The sequence below is a fragment of the Condylura cristata genome, unplaced genomic scaffold (genome assembly GCF_000260355.1).
Source record: "Condylura cristata isolate star-nosed mole 26May11 unplaced genomic scaffold, ConCri1.0 scaffold00002, whole genome shotgun sequence".
Classification (NCBI taxonomy): domain Eukaryota; kingdom Metazoa; phylum Chordata; class Mammalia; order Eulipotyphla; family Talpidae; genus Condylura; species Condylura cristata.
Window position 1 is genome coordinate 31,432,481 of NW_004567103.1, and position 27,210 is coordinate 31,459,690.

The following is a 27,210-nucleotide window of genomic DNA, read 5'->3' on the forward strand; positions in this document are numbered from 1 at the left end:
CCAAGCATATTGATAATTACATTAATTTAAATGGTGCATGAAATACAGATTAAATGCAGAATATTCAGACTGGATACAAAAGCAAATTCCAGCTATGTAGTTTGTAGAAAAAAAATTAAATGTAAATAACAAACAGGTTGAAGTAAAAGAACAGAAACAATAAGCAGGAAAGAAAAAATCCTGTAGTGGTTATATAAGTAGCAGAGCAAACTAGAGTCTAAGATGAATAAATTTGAGAGAGATTAAAGAGAGACATTTTGTGATGATAAAAAGTTCACTGATTTAAAGAGATATGAAACTGCTAAATGTTGTGTACCTAATATCAAAGTTCTCAAATATATAATCAAACAAAAGAACATAGCAAAAGACAACTCGAGACAATGGGACTGTCACTACTAGAGATGTTTTCACTAATAGAAAATCAGTTGATTTATGGATGATTTGAACAATACTAGCCATCAATTTAAAATAATTAACATTTATAGAAAATGATTCCCACAAAATATTTCACTTCCAAGATGCATATATAATATTCAAGAAGTTATTCTGGGCCATAAAAGATGTTTCAATAAATTTCATAAGATTTAAAAAAACTGAATATTTTTTCTAACCTTAACAGAATTGAAAATAAATAAAAGGAATCTACCTTTGAGGCCCTCAAATTTTGGAAGTTAAAAAACACTGCAAGAGCCCTCCCTTGGGGACCAAGGGGTTAGACATAGTACTGCAAGCAGCTGCAGCCATTTCAGTGCGAGTTTGATCCCCAGCCCGAGAGGTGACCCACATGGTGCGGCAGACCTCTCCTGACCCGCCCGCTGCTCCCCTCAGCAGTGTACTTCGTTGTCTGCCTGTTCTGCTCCCCACTCTGTCTCTGGTGAATCCTCTCAACGCCCCTGCCTCTGCCTTGTACCCCAGTTCTGTAGGCATAAATAAATATATATATATAAAAAAAAAACTGTGAAGAATTCATCAGGTAAGACAGTTGCTGCTCCTCCTTCACCTTTCAGATGTTCCTCAAACATTTGCTGAAATCCAGATTTCTAGAGTGCAAAGGGAATAAGCCTTTTACTTCCCATCTCAAAATAAAAGCCTCAAAATGTGAATGTTTGTATAAAATGGATACTTTAGAATAAATGAATTTTATTCTTGATTAGTGAGCGAATGAATGCAAATAATTAAGCACTGATTCTTCCCATTTTTGATAATGGAGGAAGAACAGAAAAGAAACATTCCAATTCAACACAGCTACCGAGCCTCTACGATGTGCTAAATCAGTGCTTTTTCATTTTTGTGACTGTGACCGTTAGCACGAAATGAAATTGACAGTCCAACCCTGTGTGAATGTACATGTGCATAACGAAATCAGTGCAGTGATATAAAATTAATTCTGTGCTTGCTAAGTAAGATGCACTCTTTTATTTTCTATCCTAGAGTATTCTACTTAGTGTTTACGAAAAATGATGGCAGGAACCCATTAGCTCTGTTTCATTCCCCACTCATAAACTCTGATTTGTGGCCTGAAAAGCACAGCACTATCCTGACTGTGAACCAACAGCAGTCCTGAGTGAGGACTTGTACGAAATGCAGAACCTGCCTCAGCACCTATGTCAAACCATCAAAGAAGCTACATTTTAGCAAAACCTCTGGGTGTCCCTTACGCATGCTATCGCTTGCTTTTTTTGTTTGTTTTGTTTTTTAATTCTTTTTTCCCTTTACTGAGGTGACATTGGTTACCAAGACTGCACATGACTTAGGGGAGTAGGTTCACATCCCCTTGGCTTTCTCTGTCCCTGATTTCTTCCCAATTTCTCTGTCCATGGTTGCCTCAATTCTTCAGTCATATTTCTAGTTTCTTTTTTGTTCAAATTAGAGTTTCTTTCACTGTGCAAAAGCTTTCTAATTTGAGCTATTCTCATTTGTTTTGTTTTGTTTGTTTGTTTGTTTTGGCTTTTGTTTTTCTTATCTTTAAGTCCCCAAAGACACCCTTGAAATCAGCATTTTAGACTGTTTTTTTCTGCTTTCTCTGATGCATTTTACAACCAAATTGTTAATCCATTTTGGAATTAGTTTTTGGGTGTGCTGTGAGAGAGTGATCTGATTTCATTGTCTGGCCTATTATGATCCAATTTTCACAACACCATTTGTTGAGTAGACTTTTTTTTTTTTCACCATTATATACTCTTTGTGACTGTTGTGATTTGTATGCCCATTTTTATTCTACTATCAGAATGTCTTAATTACTACAACTTCATAGTATAATTAAAAGTCTGGAGTGTTTATCCTTTACTCTTCATTTTTGTCAAGTCTGCTTTGGCTAGTGTAGTTCCTTAGAAATTTCGATGTTTGATCTATTTCCCTAAAGAATAGCATTGGGATTTCAATAGGATCTTTTTTAAATTTGTGTACTGCTTTGGGTAAGATGATCATTTTAACAATATTAATTCTTGTAATCCATGAACATGGAATATCTTTCCATTCTTTATGTCTTCTTATATTTCTTAAGTGCCTCATATTCTTTCCCCTATTTTATCAATTTCTAGGTACTTAATACTTTTTGATATCATTGAAAATGGGACTCTTGCCTTGATTTCTTTGTCTTCTAGCTTGTTGTTAGCTATAGTAACCCAAGTGACTCTTAGATTTTGTTGACTGCCCATTTACTTCTAGAAATACAACTATCTACTGAGTTAGCAGCATCCATCCTTTGGATTATTTTCAGTAGATCCCTAACCAAGGCCTCTCCTGTGAAAGAAAATAGGGCTGCCCAACGTATCTTTAACTGTTCATTAGGACCTTCCCTCTACGTTAGCAGGTTTCCTGAGTGATGGGAAGTTTTAGCCTGGAAGTTGCTAATCTTGCTAACACTAAAAGGTTCTCTCCCATTAGCAGTTTCTGTGTTGCATTAATAATAAGAAAGTAATAAAGAAACCGACCTCAGCTGTTCAGTTTCCCCTGATGTGAGGCCCCAGCTTCCTTCTTATCCCCTTGGTCCACTCTAATGCTCTTGTCTATATTAAAGTAATAGAGCACATTATAAGTGCTGTCTATTCTCAGAGTCTAAAATTCCTGCTTTCTGGGAATGAACTTTTTTTTTTAAACTTCCAAATTTAAAACCATACCATCAATACTTTTGCATTTGAAACTGATCTGTTTAATTCATAAGTTTTTTTTTTAAGCTAAGTGCAAGAAGAAAGGTTTGCTTTAGAAAAAGAACACATCTCTCTACCTTCCTTGAAAGAACTATGAGACAGAAAAACAGAGAACTCACTTAGACATGCTTCTTGTCCTTTATTTTTTAGTAAATCAAAACACTTATCTGCACAATAGTAAATTAAAGAAAATCAGTGAATAAAAACATTTGCTTTTGTAAATATCCAAAAAGTCTCTTGTGAATAAGTAAAGAGGAAATGATGAGAAAATATTATTTTGGAAATGACAGGTATTGGATTTGTTAGGATCAGGTTACATTTTAATTGTGTTTTTCATCAAAATTTATTTTATTAGGGTTCTTAAAGATAGAAGCCAATACCACCTTAATTTTTGGTGTTCTTTTTATGTTGAAAATCCATAGCCTTTTGCAAGAGTGCACTTTTTGGAGATCATCTTGATTTAAACATCTGTTTTTAAGACTATGATCTGTCCATGGAATATGATTATCTATGCTATAGTAGGTTGTTGTAATTTTTCACCTACACATAGCTATTTTTGCTTTGAACTACATTTTTCCCCATTGTGTAAATAGCAATCCATCATTTCACAAGCTATACTCAGATTCTCATTCCTTAAACTCAGAAGACAACAGTTTTTTCTTGATTTGCACTATTGCGTCTTGATTTTTAAACATTAATCTTATAATTAGACTAGACCCTGCATATTTTACACTTATGATTTATAAAAGGAAGAATTACTATCAATACTAATCATAATGAGACAATATATATTTCTCAAACTAAATATATTTTTTAAAATATTTATTTATTCATGAATATAGAACTGGGGTATAGGCCAGAGGTGTGGAAGATTCACCAGAGACAGAACAGGCCCACTGAGGAAGTATGCTACTGAGGGGAGCAGCGGGTGGGTCAGGAGAGGTCTGCCATGCCATGTGGGTCAGCTCCAGGGCAGGGATCGAACTCATGCTGAAGTCGCTTTAGCTTCTTAGTGCTGTGCTTTAACCCGCTGCACTACCAGGGAGGGCCCTAAATGTATATGTGTGTGTTTGTCTATATATATATATATATATGTATGTATATACATATATATATGTATGTATGTATATATATATATATTTTTTTTTTGAAGAGAAAGTTTTTTAGAAAGAGACAGGAGAGAAAAAAGAAAAAAAAAAACTTGCATAGGCACAAGCAGGCAGAAAGGGCTGCCCTGAAAGGATCAGTTTTGCAGAGAGAGACCTGCGCGGTTGCAGGAAGACAGCCTTAGGAGAACAGCCTCCCCTGAGGGAGGTCAGTGCAGAGAAGACCTGGCATGTTACAGGTCATGGGCAGGTAGGAGGCTGCTGCCCTGCAGAGGGGGAGAGCAGGTGGGAAGAAGCACCTGCATAGGCACAGGTGGGCAGAGGAGCTGCTGTCCCTAAACATATAGTTTAACCCTTGCAGAGGAAATCACTATGGTGTGCTCTGTGAAGTATTCAAAATTCATTAATCTACAAACTTAGTTATTTTATAAAACATTATGATCAGCATGTTTTTCCTTTTAATTAATGAGACTATTGAGGAAAAAGAGGACATACTTAGTAAGTCAAGCCTTGATCATCAAAAATTTCTTTAAGTATAAAATCTTATGGATTTTACATCTATAAATATATCTTTAGGGATGAGAAAATGTTTTGTTTCATATACTTGTGAAAAACAAAATGTTCACTACACGTTGGCACTTTATTGTTATAGTCCCCTTCAATTTAGAGAAAAATGAAGTTATGGATGACATTATTGGGTAACCCACTACATAGATCCCACTATATAGTAGCAGCATGATTTAGAATTATCTTAGAGTTGTCAGTTTATGCACACTTACCTGATTTCTTTTTGTTTGCCTTTTTTCTGTGCAACAGTTCATGAAGGATCAGGAGAAACCAGTCAGAAAGAGACATCCACCTGTGACATCTGCCAGTTTGGTGCAGAATGTGATGAAGATGCCGAGGATGTCTGGTAATACACCATTTCTATTTTCTTAAACAAATAATAGTACTTAATTTATCATGACTCCATCAACTATTTGCTTAAAAAAGACGTGTTCAGCATTTTAAAGTCTATTTCCTAAGGGCAAGGGGAATTGGGACTAAAATAATAGCAAGGAATTACTGAAGCTGAATTAAGAATTGGGCCAGCCAGGCAGCTTCCTATTACTTCCCAGGTCCATTAAGATACACTGAGATCCTTCAATGTTGTTAATGTTAACAGATGGAGAGAAAAGTCGTACCTATTAGAATATCTTTCAAGAATAGTGATCTAGAAACAATGAACAGTGGATACTGTCTAAAGTGGTGGATCTGGGTAGCTGCAGAGATTTTAGTTGAGGATGTGCTTGTGTGATCCTGAGCCTGAGTGGGGAAAGTGGTTGGGCATAGTGATATCTGATCTCTTTCTAAGGTTAACTTCTTTTATTCAAGCAGTATTCACCTTCTTCTCTAAAGATATGCTGAACAAATGATAAATAAAGTAAATCTTGTACTTTAAAAAGGTTCCATAAATGTAACCTTTGATGGTATTCAAAGTATCACTCAGCTGTCTCTGTTGTTCTCTCTCATTCATGGGACTGGAGCCAGGTTTAAACAGTTTTTGAATGCAGATTGCGTGGAGGATTACAACTGAGCAAACTCAGTGTCTTAGGGTAAATTGGCTAGGTATTTGCAGGTGAACAATGCCATTGATTAAAAGCAGCTGTCAGTACCAGTCTCTATACTGATCAAACATTTCTAGCCAAGGGGCAGCAAGGAGCTAAGTCAGGGCATCTGTGCACTGGTTTGACCATCTTGAGGTAAGCAAACTTATGTTTTCTTGACATTCTGGGTAGCTTAGTTACTGATGAATTTATGGTTCCCAACCATGGCTGATCATCAGAATTACTTTGGGAATATTTTTAGGCACACCAATACTTTACTGATGTAATGAATCAACTTTCATAGAAGTAATACTTCAGTTTTTACTTATTTAACCCCCCCCAAAATGATTATGAACCTACTGCTCTAAAATAATAACAGATTCAATGACCCTCCTCTCTAAATGGTTTAGGGCTCTTTATCGTATGAGTCATTCTATATTAAGACACACTGATGGGAAATGTTTCCTCAAATTATCTCATTTTTAATGTTGTTGGTGACTGCATTTGTAGTTCAGCATTGTTTTTAAAGCTGTTAATTTTCTGGCTGTCAATTATGCTTTAAAAAATTCACATGCATCATTAAGTTTTCCTTAAGAATTTTTATTCTTGTAGTTTCTCATTTCTTTAATGATTATCTTTAAGTGACATAGTTCCACTTTACAGGGGCTAAGATTTAAGAAATGAGATCATGACGTAGCTAAAAATTACTGGTTATTTACTATGGGCTTGCTCCATTATATGCCTTTTTTTTCTCAGTTATCTTAAAAATAAGTCTAGGAATAGATTCCACTATTATTTCACTTTGTAATGAGGAGAATTGTGTTTTGAAGTATTTAAGTGGCAAGAACAAGATAGAAACATGAGGTGAATTAGCATAACAAGTCAACCAACGATGCAATTGAAATAATATTTCTTCCTGTCATGTCTGGAAGAATAAGATGGACAGATTGCAGAGAGCTTATATCCAGTGACTCAAGACCCATAGGATTATATCTGGTGACAGGGAGATGGTTACAGCAGGCAATGGGATAATGTCCAAGAAAACAGTGTCACTCTGGTATGCTAGCAAAAGTTCAGATGTATGGTGTAAAGGCAGGCAGTGTGAGCGATATGAGTGGTGTTTAGTGGCATTAGAAAGATTCAGCTATAGGTTCTAATGCAGTTGGAATTCAGAAAAGAACTCAGTTACACAGGGAACAAGGTGAAGAGCAGAGCAGAATCTCAGTCATCAGGGAATTGGGGATCTAGCAGAGAGATGTCCAGGGACTGAAATGTGAAAGACTGGATAGACATCCACTTACCACAACTAGTATAGAGAGCCACATCTTGATTATAAAGGGCTGGGACAAGTGTTTAGATCTTGGAAATAAATTACAAGGTCAAAATGAAACTAGCAGCAAGGCTGATTGGATCCTGAATCAGTTAGCTATTGGCTAGGAATTCTTGTATGCCTTCCCTAGGGACAAGATTAGTTCCAAAATTCAGAATAAGTCTGAACCTCCAGATGGGGCTAAGTGGCCATAGCTGTGAAGATTAGAGGGCTACAGGGGGCAGGGAGCCAAGAAGATCATTATATTTCCCAAGCAAGAATGAAAAGTTGTTAGCGTTTAAATAAAATGTACTTAAAATGTTCAATGTAAGCAATAAAGAATATTGCTAAAATGATAAGCATATTGATTTTCATTTACATAAATACCTTTGCATGTTAACATATTGTACTTAGTTATGGCCATGAAGGGCAGAGTGGAAACAGCTAAAAGACACAAGAATAAAATATTAAATAGGCATGGAAAGAGAGGCTCTACAGCAAGATAGGAAGCCAGCATGGAGTGATGCATCACTGGTACTAGTCAGCTGAGTCAGGGGAGCCTCAAAGTGCTGTAGACTTTGGATGAAACCGCAATCAGGTCCTCTTGGAAACACACTGCAGGTGCTCAGTGAGAACTACAATTGTAGAGCCAATCTACAATTTTATCCAAAAGAATGTCCTCTACTTTGCATTAGGAAGTAATAAGGTGAATCAGTACCATGGAGAAATAATGACTATTGTGTCTACAATATGGACACCAAATGAAAAATTAATTCTTGATCTTTCTTTAACCATGGCCTTAGAAATACTTTACATTATACCAGAAGGATTAAGCCTAGTTATTCAGATATTTAGATACTTTCTAGGTAAAGATTAATCTTTTAGAATGAAAAAGCCAAAGACAACTGACTTTGTTTATACAGGTGAGGTTTTTGAGTCAGGAAGCACATTGCTCTGAACAAGGAGAAGAAAAAAAAAAAAAGATGGAAAGGAGAGGGAAAGGGAGAGGAAAGGAGGAAAAATATGAAGACATGGCATCGATAAAGCTTGATGCTAATGACACATTTTTAATGCCCTTATTTTGGCAAATGAATAGTTTATAAGTTCTCACTTAAGTTTTACGATTTCATTTCAAGGATATTCCCTGGCCTTTTTCTTCTTCTTAGGGAGAACATCAAGGCCATAGAAATTAGAAAGTGGTCAAGTTTTCTCAGTAGGAAAGGAAGACCATTGCTCTAAAAGATTCCTCTGTTGTAGATATTTACCTAAGGGTTGGAAGGGATTTAGATTTCAAAAGAGAGAATTAAGAATAGCCCACATGGTAAGTGGCTCACATCACAGATACATGTACTCCCATATTGAGTCATCTGTATTTAGGATGGACTTCAAAGAAATTGGCTCTCCTGTGCAAAGGGTGAGTCTGCTCATGGGGAAGGGGTTAAAAGGAGAAGAAAAGAAGGGCTTAAAAGATTGTTTTTCTTCATATCAACACTGAAAATAGTCAAAACTAATATATTTATACATCAAAGAGAATCTCAAATACATCCTGCCAAATATAATTTATAATGAAAAAGAATGGCTTATAAATAAGTCAGATATAATAAAATTGACTCATTGCAAAGTAATAAAGCCCTTTCTGATAGCACTGGGGATACTAACTTAGGATTTCAAAAAATATTTCTGATACTTGGGTTGGTTTTAGAAACAGCTTTATATCTCCTTAATTATCTCACCTGATAAATTATTTCAGTAAGTCCAAAGTAGGTCAGTAATAACTCTTTGTGCTTGGAACAACTCCTAAGAAGTAATTAGCCTAGAACTTTCTGTTGGTCCTGTCAGTCAGAAGTAGTTCAGAGCCCTGGGGTTGATATTTGATTTAATATAAGAAAAAAAGTTAATTCAGCCTGATCATAGGAATGACTGGGTTTGAAGTTGGCTTCATGCCTAACATTTCCAGGATGTCAGGAGAGATCAAGGGAGGGAGCACAGGTGTAAGAACAGATGTGGCTTGGTGACAAACGACATAAAGGGACAACTTAAATTATTATGTGTCTTTGCTTCATACACAAGCTTTAGTGTTCCTTATTTCTATCTTAACATTTTTTTTATTATTCTATTAGCAAATCCAAAGCCATTGATTTTCTTTGAAAACGTGGATGTCTTCCAGTTTTAGTGCATAGCATCTTTGTGTTTTTGACTGCAATGGTAAGAAAGGAAGAAAGCAAAATAGCTGCAGTAAAACAAGTTCAGAGGGGAAAGTGAATGAACATCCCTTTTTCATATATTTCATTGATATTTCATAACTGAAACAGGGCGTGAATTTGGCATTGTGTTTGTATCCTTTACAAAGACAGTTTAGTTTGAAGTCTTTAACATCTTGCTGCTTTGATCTGAGAGGCTCCTTGTCACTGGGAAGACTGTGTTTCTGGCACCACTCCCACTTTTAATGCATCTTGGACTGTGGAGAATCATGAATATTTAAAGCGAGGCAATGGCTGTGGATGATCCTTGGCACTAGATTTCACCACACATACAGCAAATTAGGCATTAGGTCCTGCTGACTTTAGTACGTTTAGGTTATGGGTTTGATAGAAAAAAAATTAAGACACCTCTGAGGAAAATACAGAAAATGATATCCTTTAAAACTACTACTAGCCGACAATTGAACATAATGATTATATTGCAGTTGGAAGATGTCCAGTTGTTTCCTAGTACGTAAAAAGAAGATCAGTCAGGGTTGTGTATGGTATACCTAAAGAAGAGGATGCTGATTAGTCCAAAATTTTAGCGCAAAATGCAGTCTCTCCCAGGCCTCCCTTTTATTGATTTTCTTTGCTCTCTCTTGCCCCAAACCTGTAAATGTGGTTACCATAATTAGCACTGGCTTATAATACAAGTTTACTCATGAAGGGAATGAAACAGCTCCCACCCCACCCACCCACACACACACAAAATAGAAAACAGGTCTGTTCTAGAAAATCCAAGGTTTTTATTAAATGCTTGTTTGAGTTTATGAGAAAATCTTTTCAGTTCCATGATTCCTGTAGTTGGAATACCTTATCTCTCAAACTGCCTTTTCACCCCCACCATAAAGGCAAAGTTCGTCACCTCTGAAAACAGCCACAGAATTTTGCTTGCATAATCGGAGTGGGGACTGAGTCTAAAGATTCCTCTCTGTTTTTCAATGCTTCCTTTTTCCTAGAAAATTTTCCTGGAGAAAGAGGGAAATACATAGCTCTTAATTTTGGAGAGACATATTTTATTCATATCCATAATTTCAGGTATATGTCATCACACTATCGCCACGTCCCCCACTGCAGTCCATGATATCCCTCCTCTTCGCTCTCCTTCCTCTGCCTCTGGTAGCCTCCTTTCTGTAGTCAATTGTTATTGGCTTGGTTTTATCTGATCATTTGTTCTGTTTCTCAACCCTCCACATATACATTGGTATTTTTGCTTAATTTTACACAATGAAATAAAATTTATAAATGCAATTATACTTAAACAGGACTAGTATTTGTGCCTTGGTCTGTGCAATGGGCTATGTCAGCGGATGCTGTTTGTATGGCCCCAATTACCCTCTACCAGTAAATTGTCAAGATCTATAAGCTAAATCTAAACCTACTGTGTATTACTTATAGAGAGAAATAACAATGACATTTCAAATGAACAATAGGCAATTCCCCCCAAAACAATCCCACTCTCCAAAAGGAAGGCTGTGGTGTGTGAAAAGTAAAACTGAAAAATGAAATAAAAAATAGACCAATTTTGGCCCTCCCTGGTGGCGCAGCAGGTTGGAGCGCTGCACTGCAAACCGAAAGCCACTTCAGCATAAGTTCGATCCCTCACCTCGGAGGTGACCCATGGCACGACAGACCTCTCCTGACCTGCCTGCTGCTCCCCTCTGTTCCCTTCAGCAGTGTACTTCGTCAATCTGCCTGCTCTGCTCCCCACTCCGTCTCTGGTGAATCCTCTCACTGCCCCTGCGCCTATGACCTGTACCCAAGTTCTATATTAATAAATAAATAAATAAATCTTAAAAAAAAAAATAGACCAATCTTTAAAACAAATGCTTACCTCATGTCTTTGATGGTACAGATCTCCTTCAAAAAGCATTTGATTTGTATGTAATTTCTGAAGAGCCTTTTAATCTTTCTTAGTAACTATCTTTTTAAAAAGATTTATTTATTAATGCATACAAGAACTGGGATCTAGGTCAGAGGTGAGAGGATTCACCAGAGGCAGATTGGGGAGCACAATAGACAGATGGACTGAAATACACTGTTGATGGGGAGCAGCAAGTGAAACAGGAGAGGTCTGCTATTCTAGGCAATGTGGGTCAGCTCCCTGGCTGGGGATCGAACTTGTGCTGCAGTGGCTGTGGATAGCTTCGGAATGCTGAGATCTAACCCCTTGTTCTACCAGGGAAGCCCCTACTTAGTAACTATCTTAAGTGTGCTATCACACAGTGATGAATGAAACTTCACTAGGGTACAGTGGATACAAACAGAGAGCTGGTGTAGACCTGGTTTAAGATCTGATATCAAGAAACATGGGAATGAATATTCTAAACTTTATGTTTTTATATTTTTATGTATCTCCTATGGTATAAATTATGTAATTTTCACTTCACATAAAAATAATGAAGTGCTACAAAAAGGGAGAACAAACTCCTTAGAACAGATTGTATCCCCACCATTAACTTTACTGTTTTCATTACTAGATGCTGTTTTACCTGCTTTTTAAAATCTTGTAGACTCTACTCTGACAGTGGGTTATTGCCTAATTTCTCAGGTTCTCCCACCAAACTCTCACTCTCAATTTCTTCTTGACTTTTTTGAAACTTTCAGCTTCCAGCATATTCTGAGTCAGAAGGACCTGTCCCTTAAACTCAGGGAGTATATGCTTCATGTTTTTGCATCCCAATTTGACATCCCAATCTCAGAGCTAAAAATATGAATCTCATTGTCATTATCAGATGTAACAGAACATTCTAAAGTCTGTTTCCTGTGTGGTATCATGTTTACAGTCATGGAGCCACTTTACCTCTCCAGTAACCTTATGATGCGAGATACATTAATAAACCATCTTACAAAAAGGGAAACTGAGACCCAGAGAGGATAGGCATACTGCCCATCATCCAACAGTGAGCAGAAGTGCTAGGATTTGTGCCCTGGCAGATTGACTCCAAAGAACTTATTCCTACCCGTCATTGTTGTTTTCTGATACACTTACGGCGTAATTACAGGTATGTAGAGTTTACATGCTATGTAGCTAATGCATGTTAGGCATATTCTTTATTCACTAACTTTCGTTGAAATAGAATATAAAAACAAAGGTTTTCTGATGAAACCCATTGCTATCTACGTCACTTTTGTGTTTTCTTTTACCCCATTAGCTATGTAGACCTTTATTTTTTGCAGACTGCATGGTTTGCACTTGTTATTTTGTAGAGGTAGTGAATCATCATCTATGGGGTTTATCCTTGTTATATTTTGTTTTATATGTGCCCAACTAGGTGAGAAGGTCATTAGTTTTGAGTTGCAAAAAGAGACATATCTTTACCAAAAGCTGATTATTTTAAGCTGCTTCAAATTAAATTTGCTTGTTATGCATAGAACCTACCTAACTAGTGGTAGGCTTCAGATATTTTTAGCCAGACACAAGACACACAGCATAGTTTTGAGAGACTAGCCATTATAATGTTCTCCCTTCCTTTCAATTTGGTGTACCACAATTAACTATATGTCAGAGGACTGAACTATGGGCAGATATAAAGGAGCTCAGGAAGCAAAGACACTGCACCATTATCCATTTGCTAAATTAGGAGGGATTAAGCATCAGTCTTTAGTGTCTCTGAGAATAGCTGATGGGCTCCATGCCCCTCTGTAAGTAGCAAAGTAGAGTTTATTACAAATGCATGTTCTTTCTTTGCAAATATAAATGATGAAATATAGAGAAAGAGGGAGAAATCAACAAATTAAATGGCAAATAAATATGACCCATATGCCAGTGAATTTAATTCCTACCCTAGTGGCAATACACTTTTTGTGAAGTACTTAAAAATATGATGTCAAGTTTCTTATTTCCCAATTGAATGTACTCTTTTGATGGTGACATTAAAATGGAATTTGTTCAAGTTATAAAAGTGGTAAACATCAAAGAGAATTTGAAAAAGAGTAGAAATATAAAATCCATTAAAATGTTAACCCATCGTTCCAAGAAAATCACTCTAAAATTTGAAGATCTATTTTCTTTCCATGTCTGTGTCTTTCCATGTCTGTGTCTGTGTACATGCACGTGTATATATGTTTAATGAGAACATAACCATACTTTACAAATCAATAAAGCCTCTCTCTTGAAAATTTTACTTAACTTTGGTACTGAGTTTGGAGATAGGAAAGCTAAGCTAATTTACAAATGATCTATGTAAACCTCAGTAAAACTTAGTGGTTGAAATTCTAGTTAATCCTTCAAATTTTTTGTACTTCTCAAGACAAATGGATTTGAAGATAGTTTCCTAACACTTGTGATCTAAAAATATCACCAAACCCTAAATTCCCTCCAAGTCCATGTTAGACATTTTTCTTAGTTAACTCCGAGAGACTAGACAGTATGTGTACTGAAAACATTTCCATTGTCTGTATCCAGTGCATCCATAATAAATAACTTCCTGAGGTATAAGCATTATTTACTGAGAAACTTTCCTCCCAAAGGTGTTTTAAATTGGGTAGAAACTGTTGTTGGTCCTGAGTGATTTACTTCCAAATAGTAATATATTATATGTGTTGGTTCATCTGAACAGCAAATCAACAAGCCACCTATGCAGCTGACATCAGTCTGTTCCAGACACATTCCTCCACAAACAGGATGTGTAATAGCTAATACATGATCAAACAGATTGTAAAATTGTATGCAACAACCAATAGAAAAATAAAAAATTAAGACATAAATATTTATATAGAAAAAAAGAATAGAAATCTGATTTTTTAGTACCCCAATGCAAAATAAAATTTATCAGAAGTGGGCCATTCATCTCTTCATTACCATATTAAAAGCCTGAAACTTTTCATAATATTTTCTCCTATTTTGTGACTTCTAATATCTTTATGAGATAGATAAGGCAGATCATGTTACTTTCATTAGACATATAAGTACCTGAAGCCATGTTAAAAGGAATAATCAACATGCAGTGAATAGGAAGGACCCAAATGATTTATGCTATTGTTTCACCAAAAACACAGAGGAGAGGTTAAAAAGAAGAAACAAGACATGATGTGGTAAGATGTGGTGGAAATGACCACTGGCTGGGGTCAGAGGGAGTGTCAGAGAATGAAGATCTCATCTTGGTTCAAGTCACCCCATTTCCCTTGGGCTCTCTTTTCTTTTTCCAGATTAGATAGATAGATAGCTAGATGGATAGGTGGATAGGTGGATAGATAATCTAAAACTATAATGAAACATAATTCACTCATGTAAAGTGTGCACATAAATAGTATTTAGTAGAGTTACCAATTTTGTGCCATCAAAATATTCATCACTCCAAAGAGAACTCTGCACACATTATCAGCACCTTCTGTTTTCCCCACAAGTTGACCTCCTTCATACCTAAGCAACAACTGATCCACATTATGTCTTTACAGATTGGCCTTTAGGACATTTGATGCATAAATGAAATTGATGGCTGTCTTTTGTGATGCCTTCTGCACTCGGCATGTTTCAAGACTCATTCATATTGTAGCAACTGTGAATATTTCACTAATTGGCAAAAAACATCCTACTGTATGACTATACCACATTACATTTATCCACTCATCACATGAACATCTGAGTTGTTTCTGACTTTTGGCTATGATGAGTAATGCTGGCATGGACAAGTATACAAGCTTGTGCACATGTACTATATGTGTAGTTTTTGTTTCTTTTCCTTTTGATTATATGTTTAGGAGTAAGTATTTACTTATTGGGTCATATGGTAGCTATTGGTTCATGTGGTAATTTTATGTTTAACTTTTAGAGGGACTGCTCACTGTTTTTTAAAGAGTTAGCCCCTCTTTATATTGCCACTGGCAGTGTATGAGGGTCAGATTTTTCTACATCCTTGCCCACATTTGTGATTATCAAGTTTTTTGAGTATTAATAGTTATAGTGGATTTGAAATAATTTGCAATTATGGTTTTGATTTGCATTTTCCACATGATTAATGGTGTCAGCTCTCTTTTCATATGCTTATTGATCACTTGTATGTTTTCTTTGTAGAAAGAGTTATTTGGATCCTTTTTTCATTTTTAATTGAATATTTATTATTGAGTCATAAGATTGTTTCTATTTAGGGTAGATACAAACTTCTTAATACATGTGCATGATAATGCAAATCATTTTTCCATACTGTGAAGTTGTTGTTTTCAGTCTCTTAATGGTAGCTTTTAAACTATGAAGGTTTTTTAGTCCTATGAATTCCAATATTATCTTTTTTTTTTCTTTTTCTTTCTTTTTTGGCCATTTGTATTTTTGGTGTCATATACAAAAAAGCTTTGCTTAACCTCAAATCACAAAGATATAGTTCCAGATTTTATCGGGGGTTTTAGTTTTAGCTTTTCTCTTGAAGTTTTGATCCATTTTTGTCAATTTTTATGTATGGAAGGAGGGTACAAAATCATTTTTCACATGTAGATAGCCAGTTGTTCCAAACATTTGTTGTAAAGACTACTTTTTCTCCATTGAATTTTCTTCTTGCCTTTGTAGAAAGTCAATGAGCCTGTCTATGAGGTTTTATCTTTGAGTTCTTATTCTGTTCTTACATTGATATTATCTATACTTATAACAGAACTGGACTTCATTTTCTCCACAGATAAATTATAGGAAACCAGGATGTTGGTCTAGAACAATTTCCTAGGTTCCTTTGAATACAGATATCAGCTAAGCTAGGAACAGATTGTTCCAGAACTGCAAAGCCCCACTTCACACTCAACCCCAGAGGCCACTGGCATAGTTCCTTCTTCATTGGCCTAAAATTGCCCCTAAGTCATTCTTAAAAGAGATGTGGATTGTGTTGACATGGTAACACTTAGCACTCTGTATTTTAACCCTCATTGAGAAATTAGTAGATATAGATTTACATAATGGCTAGTCATTTCTTTCAAAGCATGAAAATAGGAGGTTTTTCAAAAGATTTGAAGCAGCTGTAGCAAATGGTAAAAATACATTGAATCTATTTACGTAAGAGGGGAAATTCAAGAATTGAATACTAAAAAAAAAAGCAAAGGTGAAAAGAAAGGAGAACAATAAGATAGAAGAAATACTTTTAGAGAAAAAACAAGCTAAGAGATGCTGCAATTAATCAAACCTTGTCTTTGAGTATCCTAGAATTCAAGGTAAGGAAGAAAAAAATCATCATGGTATAATTATAAAAGACAACTAGCTCATTAAGAAATACTTCAACCAATTCTAAGCACCTCAAGAATTTATACTGTCTTTGATATGATTTTGAATGAATTAAAAGTTAACATCTTCAATAATTACACTTACAAATCATATAAAAATTATTGTGTTGCTTCTTAATAAAATGTATCAAATGAGAAAACTCTAAAGTTGTAAAAATTATAACTCTGTACAAATGATTCTTTGGAAGATTTGAACAATGACATCCAGATCATGGTGTCTGTTTAATGACATCTGACTTAGGTTAAATAGTAGGAATAGATGGCCAATGTTTTTCTTAGTAGTTTTCTCTTAATTATAGTTACAGATTAGCCAGAACACCAAAAATATACGATATTTTTGAAATGATGTGAATCTCTACTATTATAATTTCCATGTACAGATAGAAAAGCTAACTGATGTTGAGGGGTAACTAATTTGTTTATGGAATAGAATAAGGAAGACTGCCGGAGGTGGTGTGATGATTCTAGAATAGTGTTTCTTGAAATATTCTCTTTTATTCTAAACCATTTATGAACAACTTGGAAATTGGTGACTTGTGTTATGATGACAAATTATCATTTCCTCATATAGTTTTCCTGTAACTATTATTTACTACTAATCAAGAATAAAGGCATTATTTTCATACAAGTTTGTACAAAATGGGAAACACTGAATATATTTTATGACAAATTTCCTTGTTTGCTAACAAGGAAATTTGTCATAAAAAATATCTAAAACAAAAGCAGTCTATCAAAGTATAGGATTAACAGTTATGATCATGGGTTTAAAACTCAAAATGAGAATGTGAGATATATTTATTGATATATATTTTTATACTGTCACTGTTCCTTTTTTAACACATGGTCAGTAAATAACTTATAATTTTATATATATTTGAATATTTTTTTCTGAAAATTTTGCAATGGGATTCACAGCCCTTTATTAGTATCATCAAGCTTTTGGGAAATGTTATTGTTAATGCTATTCACCCATTGCAGTTTCCTCCCTCCCAACCTCCAATTTCAATCTAAAATCTTATACTGCAGGGTTAAATGACAGGGAGAAAAAAAACATTTGCATTAGGGATGAAATGACACATCATAATAGAGTATATGCAGATGGTTGACCTGCAGTTTTAAAATCATGATTTAAAATAATTCTATTTCCTATAAAATGAACTAGAAAAGTTAATGTAGAACATTGTACATCTTAAAAGTTAACCTGCAAAGTTACTAGCCAGGTAAACTTTCTTTTTATCAGGAAATAAGGCAATACAATGATATAAATATCTTAAGTACTTAAGTATAGAGAAGGACATTACGTCTGCATGATTAAATTTAAAAGGTTTGAGAGAACAATTTCAGAGCAATAGTAAACATTAGTTCATCTCCTGCACTCCTCTTAGGGTTTTGTTCTTTTCCTTTAGTTTATTTAACTATCCAAGAACATTATGTTAGGTGCTCTTTTTACTATGTTGAAATTGAAGTATAACTGTGTTACATAATTTACCTACATTTGCTTAACTATTAGGTCAGAGTCAAGACTTGCACTTAGGGGTGACACTCAAGTTTTGTAAACCTCGTGCTTCAGAGACTGGAGCACAGTGGAGAAGTTGGAAGACTGGGGAGAGTTTTTTGCATGGAAAGATAGGGGACTTTCTTGGGAAAACAGAGAAACAAATGTTTAAATAGAGAGAGAAAAGTCACACAAACCGTCTTGCTTAATCCTTCACAACAGCACAGTGAATTATGTATTACAGTGAATTAAGTATTATTATCCTTAACACAAAGAAAGAAAATAAATTTGGGGGTGATAGTCTTCCAAATAGATGTTGTTAAGAGGTACTCCATGAATTAAACCTCAATTTTTTTTTTAATCCCAAGGTTCATGCTCTTAGAAGATAGATGTCAAGGAAATTAAGGTATTAAAGAGACTGTCTTTCAAAGGAAGAAAAGCTGTGATTGAGAATATATATAACATGTAGAATCTGAAAAATGCCTGTAGTTAAATGGTAGAACACTTAGTTGTCAAATGTACTGGTTAGGATAAGTAACAGTAAATGCTGTAAAAGATGAGTGCCACATTCTGAAAGGTCTGTTTCTCTCTCTCTCTCTCTCACGCGCGCGCACACACACACACACACACACACATACATACAAACACACATTTCTTGCTTGTATCATAGTTCAAGGCACATGCTCCTAATCAGTCTTATACATAGTATTTCAGGAACATGACTCTTTCTAGATGAAAGTCCTGCCCTTCCTAAATCATTGAGGTCCTACTCATTGATTTAATAGAAAGCAAAAGAGAAAACAAGATCATACATGGGCGTTTCTATCAGTCACTTCCATATATATATCCCTCTGAATGGCGCATTTGTTACATAGTAAAAGTAACAAAAAAGCCTAGTGATGAAGTTTGGGAAAGGTCCCTGAAAGCTAGAGAGGACAGAGTCAAGGAGCTTTACAGCAGCAGAGGTGTTCTAGTTAGTCTACGTGATAGAGCTCGCTCCACTGCCAGGCAGCGCAGTGTCTGACAGAGATGGTTCCTGCCTGTAAAAAGTTCACATCCTGGGGAGGTTCCTGTCCCAGACATCCTGGGGAGAAGCAGGGGGGTGGTTGATAAAGCAGTAAACAAGTAAGCAAGTGTACTAAAAAGAAAGTAGAGTTCTGAAACTCAACACCCTGGGAGACATGGGTGCTAATTAGCACTGGATGTTTAAGGGAATATCTGAGGTTTGCTATTTGAGTTAAAGAGAAGAAAGAGTCAGACTAACAAAGATCTGTGGAAACAGACTTCTGATTAAAAGCACAAGACAGTGGTGAACTTGATGTGTTGAAGGGAATGACAAAAGTTTAGTGTGGTCAGAATTCAAAAAATAAGCAGGGAATTCATAGATGAAATTGAAAAGTGACCTTATCATGAAGGGTCTAGCAAGCCTTAGTGAAGAGTGTCAGTTAATTCTAAGTCTGCTATTAATCTAGAAGACATTAGCTCCTCTCTCACTTCCTCCTGGTGACTTCCTAGATGGCTCCTGCTGCTCCCGCTTCCGATAGCACTTTACCTGTTCTCATGAGATCAGGACCCAGCTACCTGGAAGCCCGGATATGTGATTTTCTCAACTGAAGTGTAACCTCTTGAAGAACAGAGACACTTATTTCATGTGTGCCTCCCCCAGGAACAAGTACAGTTCCAGGAAATCCTATAGATCTTCAGTTAGTGCATGAGTAAATGAATGATGAATAAATAAATGAGTAGAGGAGAGAAAAGTAGTTGAAGGAAAAGAGAACAACACCCCCTCGCATTTAGAATTTGCCGCATGCTTTTTGCTTACGCTATGTCATTTGATCAACACAGGCACTCTGGGTACCTGGGGTAACTAAACAAAATGAGAAGCAAGAGATTTATAAAAGAGCCCCCCAAATTGAAGAATTCTCAAAGAGAAATGATGAGATTGAACTGAGAGCTGGGGAGAATAAAAAAATAACTTTGGAAATAAGGATCAGAAGATAGAGTCAATTTAGAATAAGAGAGGGAAGTGGTGAAAGAACTATGTTCTGATTCAGATGATAAAAGTCAGAACCAAGTGGAATGCCCAATAGGCAAATAATTAAAAGTTCAGTTGTGCTGTACAGACAGAAAGAGCTGCAGGAGTTCAGAGAAATCTAATAAAGAAAATGGATTTGGGGTTGAGGAATGAGAGGTGACATTGGGGTAGCAACAATTTTGGCTGTTAACTAAAAGGACATGAAATATTTACTGAAAATAATTTTATATTGGAAAAAAGGAAACTATGGGAAATCTAAAGATAGCAGATAATATTAATTAACAATAAATTAGAAATAGACAAAGAGGTGGAAACTAAGGAACTGCTTAGTTCCTCTATTTGTGTAATTAAAGATAAAATTACTGCTCTAGTGCTCACTGGTTATTTCTGACTTTCCACCTTCAAACTGTGTTACAAGATTGTATTTCCCAGCTCTCTTGTTGGGAGAATTGATGTCTAGTTCAAGACTTCAATTCCAACCTGACACTGTGCAGTTGCCAAAACAAGACTCTCCAGATTTATTTCCACTTTCTGGTGAAACAGTCCACAGTGTTCTCATAGGAGACTCTCCTTATTCTGGGTGCTGAGTGGACATATCATGGACAGGAAATAGATCTTTGTTTCTGCAAGCCACCAAGAGGTGGGGCCTTTTATTACTGCAACATAACATCTTTTCATTTTCATTGTTCAATTTTTGTTTAGAAGAACTTGGATGTAGGCCAGAGGCAAGGGGTTGGGGGGCTAGAGGATTCACCAGACACAGAGTGGGGAACAGAAGTAGACTGAGTGAAATACACTGCTGAGGGGAGCAGCGGGAGAGACAGGAGAGGTCTGCTGCACCGCATGGGTCAGATCCCTGGGCCTTAGCAGTGGTAGTGCTGAGACTTAACCCCTATGCCACCATGGAGGCCTCCTGCAGTATAACATCTTATTCTGACTTACAAATGCAGTATTAATGAGAAAAGATAGCGTAAAGTGAATTTGACGTCCAAAGTAAAAAAAACCATAGAAAAACTAAAAAAAGGCATGGACAGAGTCGGCAGGTGACACTGAAGGCTATGATCTGTGTGGCTGTGTCCCTGCCCAAACTCATATTTTGAAATCCAACCCCCCAAGTGATGGAGGCTATTAAACCTCTTTGGGAGGTTATTAGGCCATGATGATGGAGTCCTCATAAATGGGATTTTTGCCCTTATAAGAGATCTCAGAGAGTTAGTTGGCCCTTATGATGTTATAGCAAAATCCATAAGGAAATAGTCTCACCAGATACCAGATCTCATACCATGATTTTCGACTTCCCAGCCTTTGTACTGTGAGAAATAAATTTCTGTTGTTTCTAAGTTACTCTGTATATTTTGATTATAACCCAGATGAACTAAGATATTAACTTAGCTTCTAACATGCTTATCCCCAAAAGCCTTGCAGCGTCTGACCCTGGAAACAATATATAGATAGATAGATTTATCTGCCCATCCATGTTCCAACCAGAGTAAAGTACAATAAGTCACCTTCTGGAGTGCTGGGAAACCCTGACTGGCTGGCTATCACTCTCCTTCCTGCTCTTCACAGCTAACCTGAATTAAGTCAAACTGTACAAGGATCAGGAAGTCGAGAGAGTTATTTGTGCTCCCAGATTCCCAGCACAAAGAAAGCTAATGACGGAGGAGAAAAAACAACCAAGGATAATCAGAAGTAAAAGCATAAAGTAGGACAATGATTTATAAATAAGAGAAAATAATACCTGATTGGCTTCTGACAGGAAAGATATATTTAGGAAGATAAAACCAAGCTTACCATAATAAAGCATAAATTGATTTTCTATGCGAGGCCTAGTAATATAGACTATTAAAAAAAGGGAATAACAAAGAGATAAATTTATTTTTGTCCTTATAATGTGTAACTAGTGCACATTTTGTACATAGTGTACATTGTGTAATCAGTGATTTTTCCCTTCCTAGGGAGGTTATCTTATTAACTACATTTGAGATATGTTTTTAATGGAATTCTATAATTCATTGTGAACTTTTAACTGATGGCTCATCATTTTTAAATACAGTTGGTTTTCAAGATTCATAGTTATTTATCCATGCATGCAAGAACTGGGGTAGAGGCCAGAGGTATGGCGAGTGAGGGTTCACCAGAGAAAGAGTAGGAAACAGAACAGGCAGATTGACTGAAGTACACTGCTGAGGGGAGCAGCACTGCCAGGGAGGCCCTCATTCATCAATCTTTATTTATTTTTAAAACTCAAAACATGTTCTGTTTTTTTTTTTTCTTCTCTCTCTCTTTTAAAAGACAATAAAGGAACAAACTAGTAAAGTTTATTCTGTTAGGAAATTCCTCTCACAAAATGAGATTTCTTTCTGACTAAGAGAGACCCTATCAGGGAAGATGCTCAATTTGTCATTGTGTTGTGCCTAAATCATAGGTCTTTGATCATTAGACCTTATCTGTTAAAATTTAACAAATCGGTGTGTCACATTTTACTCATTGACCATGAACCAAGTGTTCAAATCCTGTCATATTTTGGATGGATCAGTGGGTCAATATTTGGATGGAAGGAGGGCTGGCTGGCTGGTTTTTTGGCTAGATAGATGGGTGATAGATGGATTGGTGGGTAGGTGGGTGGATAGATGAATCAAAAGATAGATGAGGATATGGATAGCTTCATGTAATAAGAAAGTTTGGTATTTTGAAAAAAACACAGGCTCCTCTGTATAAAAGAAACCTTAACAAAAGGTCCTTATAGTGAAATCAGTCTGATTAAGAGTTCAGATGCTAAAGTCAGATTACCTGGGCTTAAATATTGGTACTTCCACTTAAATAAGTTCCGTTAGCCTTCCTGAGTCTCTATGTTCTCATACATATTAATAAGTATTAACATTGTTAGGAAGATGCATAATATCAACCTCACTTTCCTTTGAATTTTTTACTAAAGACACATCTCAAAAATATGTCTTTTTCCCTCTATCATCGTATTTTATTGTCCAGATTGTGATTTAGAGAAATGTCACTCATTCTCTCATTATTGGTGACCTGTCCACTGGTGTCTCAGCTTGCAGCAGAAATTCCCCGTAAGCCTTCAAAGCATACGTTTAGAATCGTAACACTTGTTCTACATCTACTAACTGTGGGTAAAGGAAAATGAGTGAAAATAAGCTCAGTGTATATGATATACTCTCCACCACTAAATTTTTTATTGCAATGCATTCATTTTTTATTGATGTGAAAATGAATTATTCCAAAATGTTCATTACCTCATAGTTTGGTGAGTTGGGAGTCCAGGTGCAGCTTAGCTGTGTGCTTCTGCATAGAGCCACTCCCTTCCAACTTTGCAATGAAAGTGTACTGGGATTGCAGTTACCCCCAGGCTGAGGGAAGACTCCTGTGACTGCCGACATACACACCCTGCTTGACTCTTAGCTTCAGTGTTCTCAAAAAGTAATAGCTTGCCCCTTACTCCATTCTCAGAGAAATGTAAGGTGTTGCAAGGGGTTAAGTTTCAGCACAAGTTCAATCCCAGGCCAGGTAGCTGCCCTCAAGGCACAGCAGACCTCTCCTGTCTCATCCCACTGCTCCCCTCAGCAGTGGATTTCAGTTAAACCTCCTTCCTGTTCTGCCCCCACTCTGTCTCTGGTGAATCCTCTCACCATGACCCCCCCACACACACACCTCTGACCTATAACCCACTCTTCTATGCATAAATAAATAAATCTTTTTAAAAAAATACCATGTAGAGAAAGAGAAAGGAGAGAGAGGAAGATAGGGGCAGAGTGCAAAGAGAGAGACTGAGAGAGCATGAGAGAGAAATGGAAGCCAGTTGTATAACCTCAGCTTGGAAGTGACATCCCCTGAGTAGTGTGACCTGTTGCCTATGGGGCACAGTGAAAAGGAAAATGAAGATTCACTCATTCAAAAGGCAGGGATAAAAGTTCCAGTAAAATCTCTTTTCTTCCTTCTGCTGGTCTTGTTCTTGAGTTGTCATGGTGATTTTTATTTGCTATGTCATCTGAGTAAAGAAAGATAACATTTTAAATTATTAGCATAAATCTTATTGTTATTTTTTATCTAATTTACAAAGCAGGCTTAAATGCAGCTATAAGCACTTTTAAATTGTATACAGATCACTGAGATTACACAATCATGCTTTGTAGCTCCTACATGCATATACACTTGTTCTTAGTAGAGCAGTGAAAACAGCTGCCGAAATTAACTGAAACATTTACATTTTGTTTGATACTCAGAAAACATTCTACTAAATCCATCTACCTTTGATTTACTAGTAAGAAGGACTGAAGAGAAAAGGAACTGACCTTTCTCTTTCCTTCTGAGTCATAAATTTGGGCATAAGTGATTGACTAATCCAGGAAAAAAACAGTGATAGCATAGAGTTCCCTCGTGGCTCATGTAGCTTTGGCTGCTACCGCCTAATCTGTGTGCTCAGCGAGTTCTGGTGTCATAGAAAGGACATCTTCTTGACTTGCCAGTGCCCCATTTCTACCTGCCTTCATCTTCCTGACCTCCCATGGATCACAGGGCAACCCAAATCCTGTGCTCATGGGGCATTGAAAGCACTGTGTAGAGATGGGGCTAAGATCAGAGACAGACAAACATACCGAAGTGTCTCCTTTACTCATACGCACACTCTATTGTCACTGGACTTCACTTAAGAAATTCAGATGTAAATTTTCAGTGACAGCGGGACATTCAACTAAGTGCAGTGCTATGCATGGACAAGTCACGTGTCCACAAAGACATTGTTGTCCATTACTTGTGCTGTATAGGAAAAGAGAGCTACTGAGTTGATTGTGCACTCAAGGGTATTCATGCACCAAAGCCATAAAGACCAGGAGGGAAGGTCATCAAAGACCTTGTGAGATGCTGCCTACCACACCCAGTATCATTTTTCTCTTTCGACTTGTGCCTTTCTCCCTAGAATTGCAAAGCTGCTTATGTGCCTGCTAGCTTAAGTGGTGTGCTAGATGGTTACCTCCTTAGTCTTATATAACATGCAACATATGACAATCACTATAAACATGCTTATGGGATGAGTAGATGAAAAGTTGATACATGGTAAATTTGATTGATATTCCGGTGTGTAGTTTTGTGGAAACAATGCATATGAGAAATCGGTCTTAATATTTTCCCCAAATGTTACAAGATCTTAAGACTGACTGCCGCTATGCTTTCAGATTCTTATCTTTCCATAAACCATATACTGGTTTCTGTTTTTACCTCCCTATCATGGACTGTCCTCCTTCCCAGCATGGATTCTTTGTGACCTCTGACAACCTTATTTAAGGAATTGTCATGGATGAATTATTGTACTTGAGAAGAGAATTAATGATATAAGGGACAGCTGGAGTATATCTGTTCCATTGGCATTTACATTTTTATTTTGGACCCCATCAAAATGGCAGGGGAGCTACGCCCTTTTAATGGTTTGCACATGTGGTCAGGCATTGTGAGAGCAAATAATGCTTCCCAGAGCTTGTATTCAATTTTCAGCAAAAGAAAATAAAATGAGCAGAAGCCTTTGTAGATCTAAGCATTTTCTTCAGTTTTCTTCATTGGTCTAGCCCACAATGCATAAGCTTTCACTTCCAGATCTGTTTCAAGGGTCTTTTATAATGACAGAAGCTAAGTCTTTGTTTCCAAGGAGCAGAATACAAAATACAGCCGTGTGCCATTTAAGAAAAACTATTTTGTCAGTCTTGTTTATGCACTCAAGATAATACGGAGTTTAAAAAAAAGGTTGGCCTCAGCCTTTGCCTGTTTATTCAATATAAACAGAAGCATCCCTTTGACGTTTTAAGGACAGGATGTGTGCTAATTTCACCAAGTAAAAGCCACTACACTCGGCCATATAAACCCATGTCGAGAGCAGCTTAGCTGCTTCACAATATTGTGAAAGTGCACAGAGAGGGTAATATGATGATGTGCATCAAATATTAATGTGCATTGACACTTAATCATCTATTACAACAGCAAAGTGCCCACACAGAGCTACTATGGGGTTAACCTCCCTTGACCTTTGTCTTCACACTTCAGCTCTCCCTTGGACTCCTGCTCACAAAGGAAACAAAGTGCTCCATATCCTAACCAGTAACTACTTGAAAGTTCCGCCAGCAAAGTGACTGGTCCTTAAGGTGGCCTATTTACTCCCGATAGGACACCAATGGGGAATAGCGCACCAAAAGAGGAACAATATTTTGGATCAATGATACTGAGAAATGAGCCAAAAAATAAAAGTGGGGTGAAGGGACTGAAGTCCACAAGCAGGGTATATTTTTTCCTTACCAATTTCTTACCAGTATTTTAGCAATAAATGCATTTTTTCAAAACCATGGCGTATGTAGGAACGTATGAAAAAGCAAGCAACAAGTCAACACTGCAGTTCAGAAATAAATGTGTTGGTTAAATTGTTTAGCAGAGTGTGTGCTTTTCTCTGTGGCCAGCAGTTGTGCTGGGCTGGTGCTCTGTGTTGTCAACCTCCCTCCCCACTGGGGCCACACCCCCTGGTGTTAACACCCTTCCTCCCACATCCTGCTTCACTTTGGAGTAGAAACACACCTAGATAGGAAGGAAGCATGGGGAATCCATTTATGCACTTCTGAATCTCCCAGTTTACAAAAACATATGCCAAAATTCAGTGCCTTGCTTCCAGATTTTCTGTTACTGTAGCACATCTTCAGATGTTTTCTCCCATAGAAAACAAAAGTAACAAATTTTATGCCCCATGATTATCTGCTGAAGTAGAATTTTTGATTTTCATTTCATAGAGAAAAAAAAAATTTACCCTTTATAACCGATGCCTAAGTGAGATTCACCAACATGGTTGGAGCTGTGTTACTTTGCCTGCCTACCTCATGCTTTATTTTTATTTTTCAACAAAAACCGTATAACATGATGAAAGACCTTGTGTGTGGAATTCTAAGATAAGTCCTTAAACATCACTAACATAACCGTTAACCTCACACTTGAGCGTAGGTCCACCCTCATCATCCTCTGCTCAATAATTAGAAGTTTCATATTGATAGAAATATTAAGTTGAAATTGAATCACCATTAACAGTCCTAGAAAGTGG

The 27,210-nt window shown here is 36.7% G+C and overlaps 1 protein-coding gene across 2 annotated transcripts in view; it reads left to right on the forward strand.

Annotated features, from left to right (window-relative positions):
* The window catches only part of TMEFF2 (transmembrane protein with EGF-like and two follistatin-like domains 2), a 227,794-nt gene that overhangs the window by 120,986 nt on the left and 79,598 nt on the right, over nucleotides 1–27,210 (forward strand). For both annotated transcript variants that reach the window (XM_004674427.2, XM_004674426.2), the window contains exon 5: nucleotides 5,072–5,168. In XM_004674427.2, coding sequence (XP_004674484.1) covers nucleotides 5,072–5,168 — 97 coding nt within the window. The remainder of the gene's footprint in view (nucleotides 1–5,071; nucleotides 5,169–27,210) is intronic.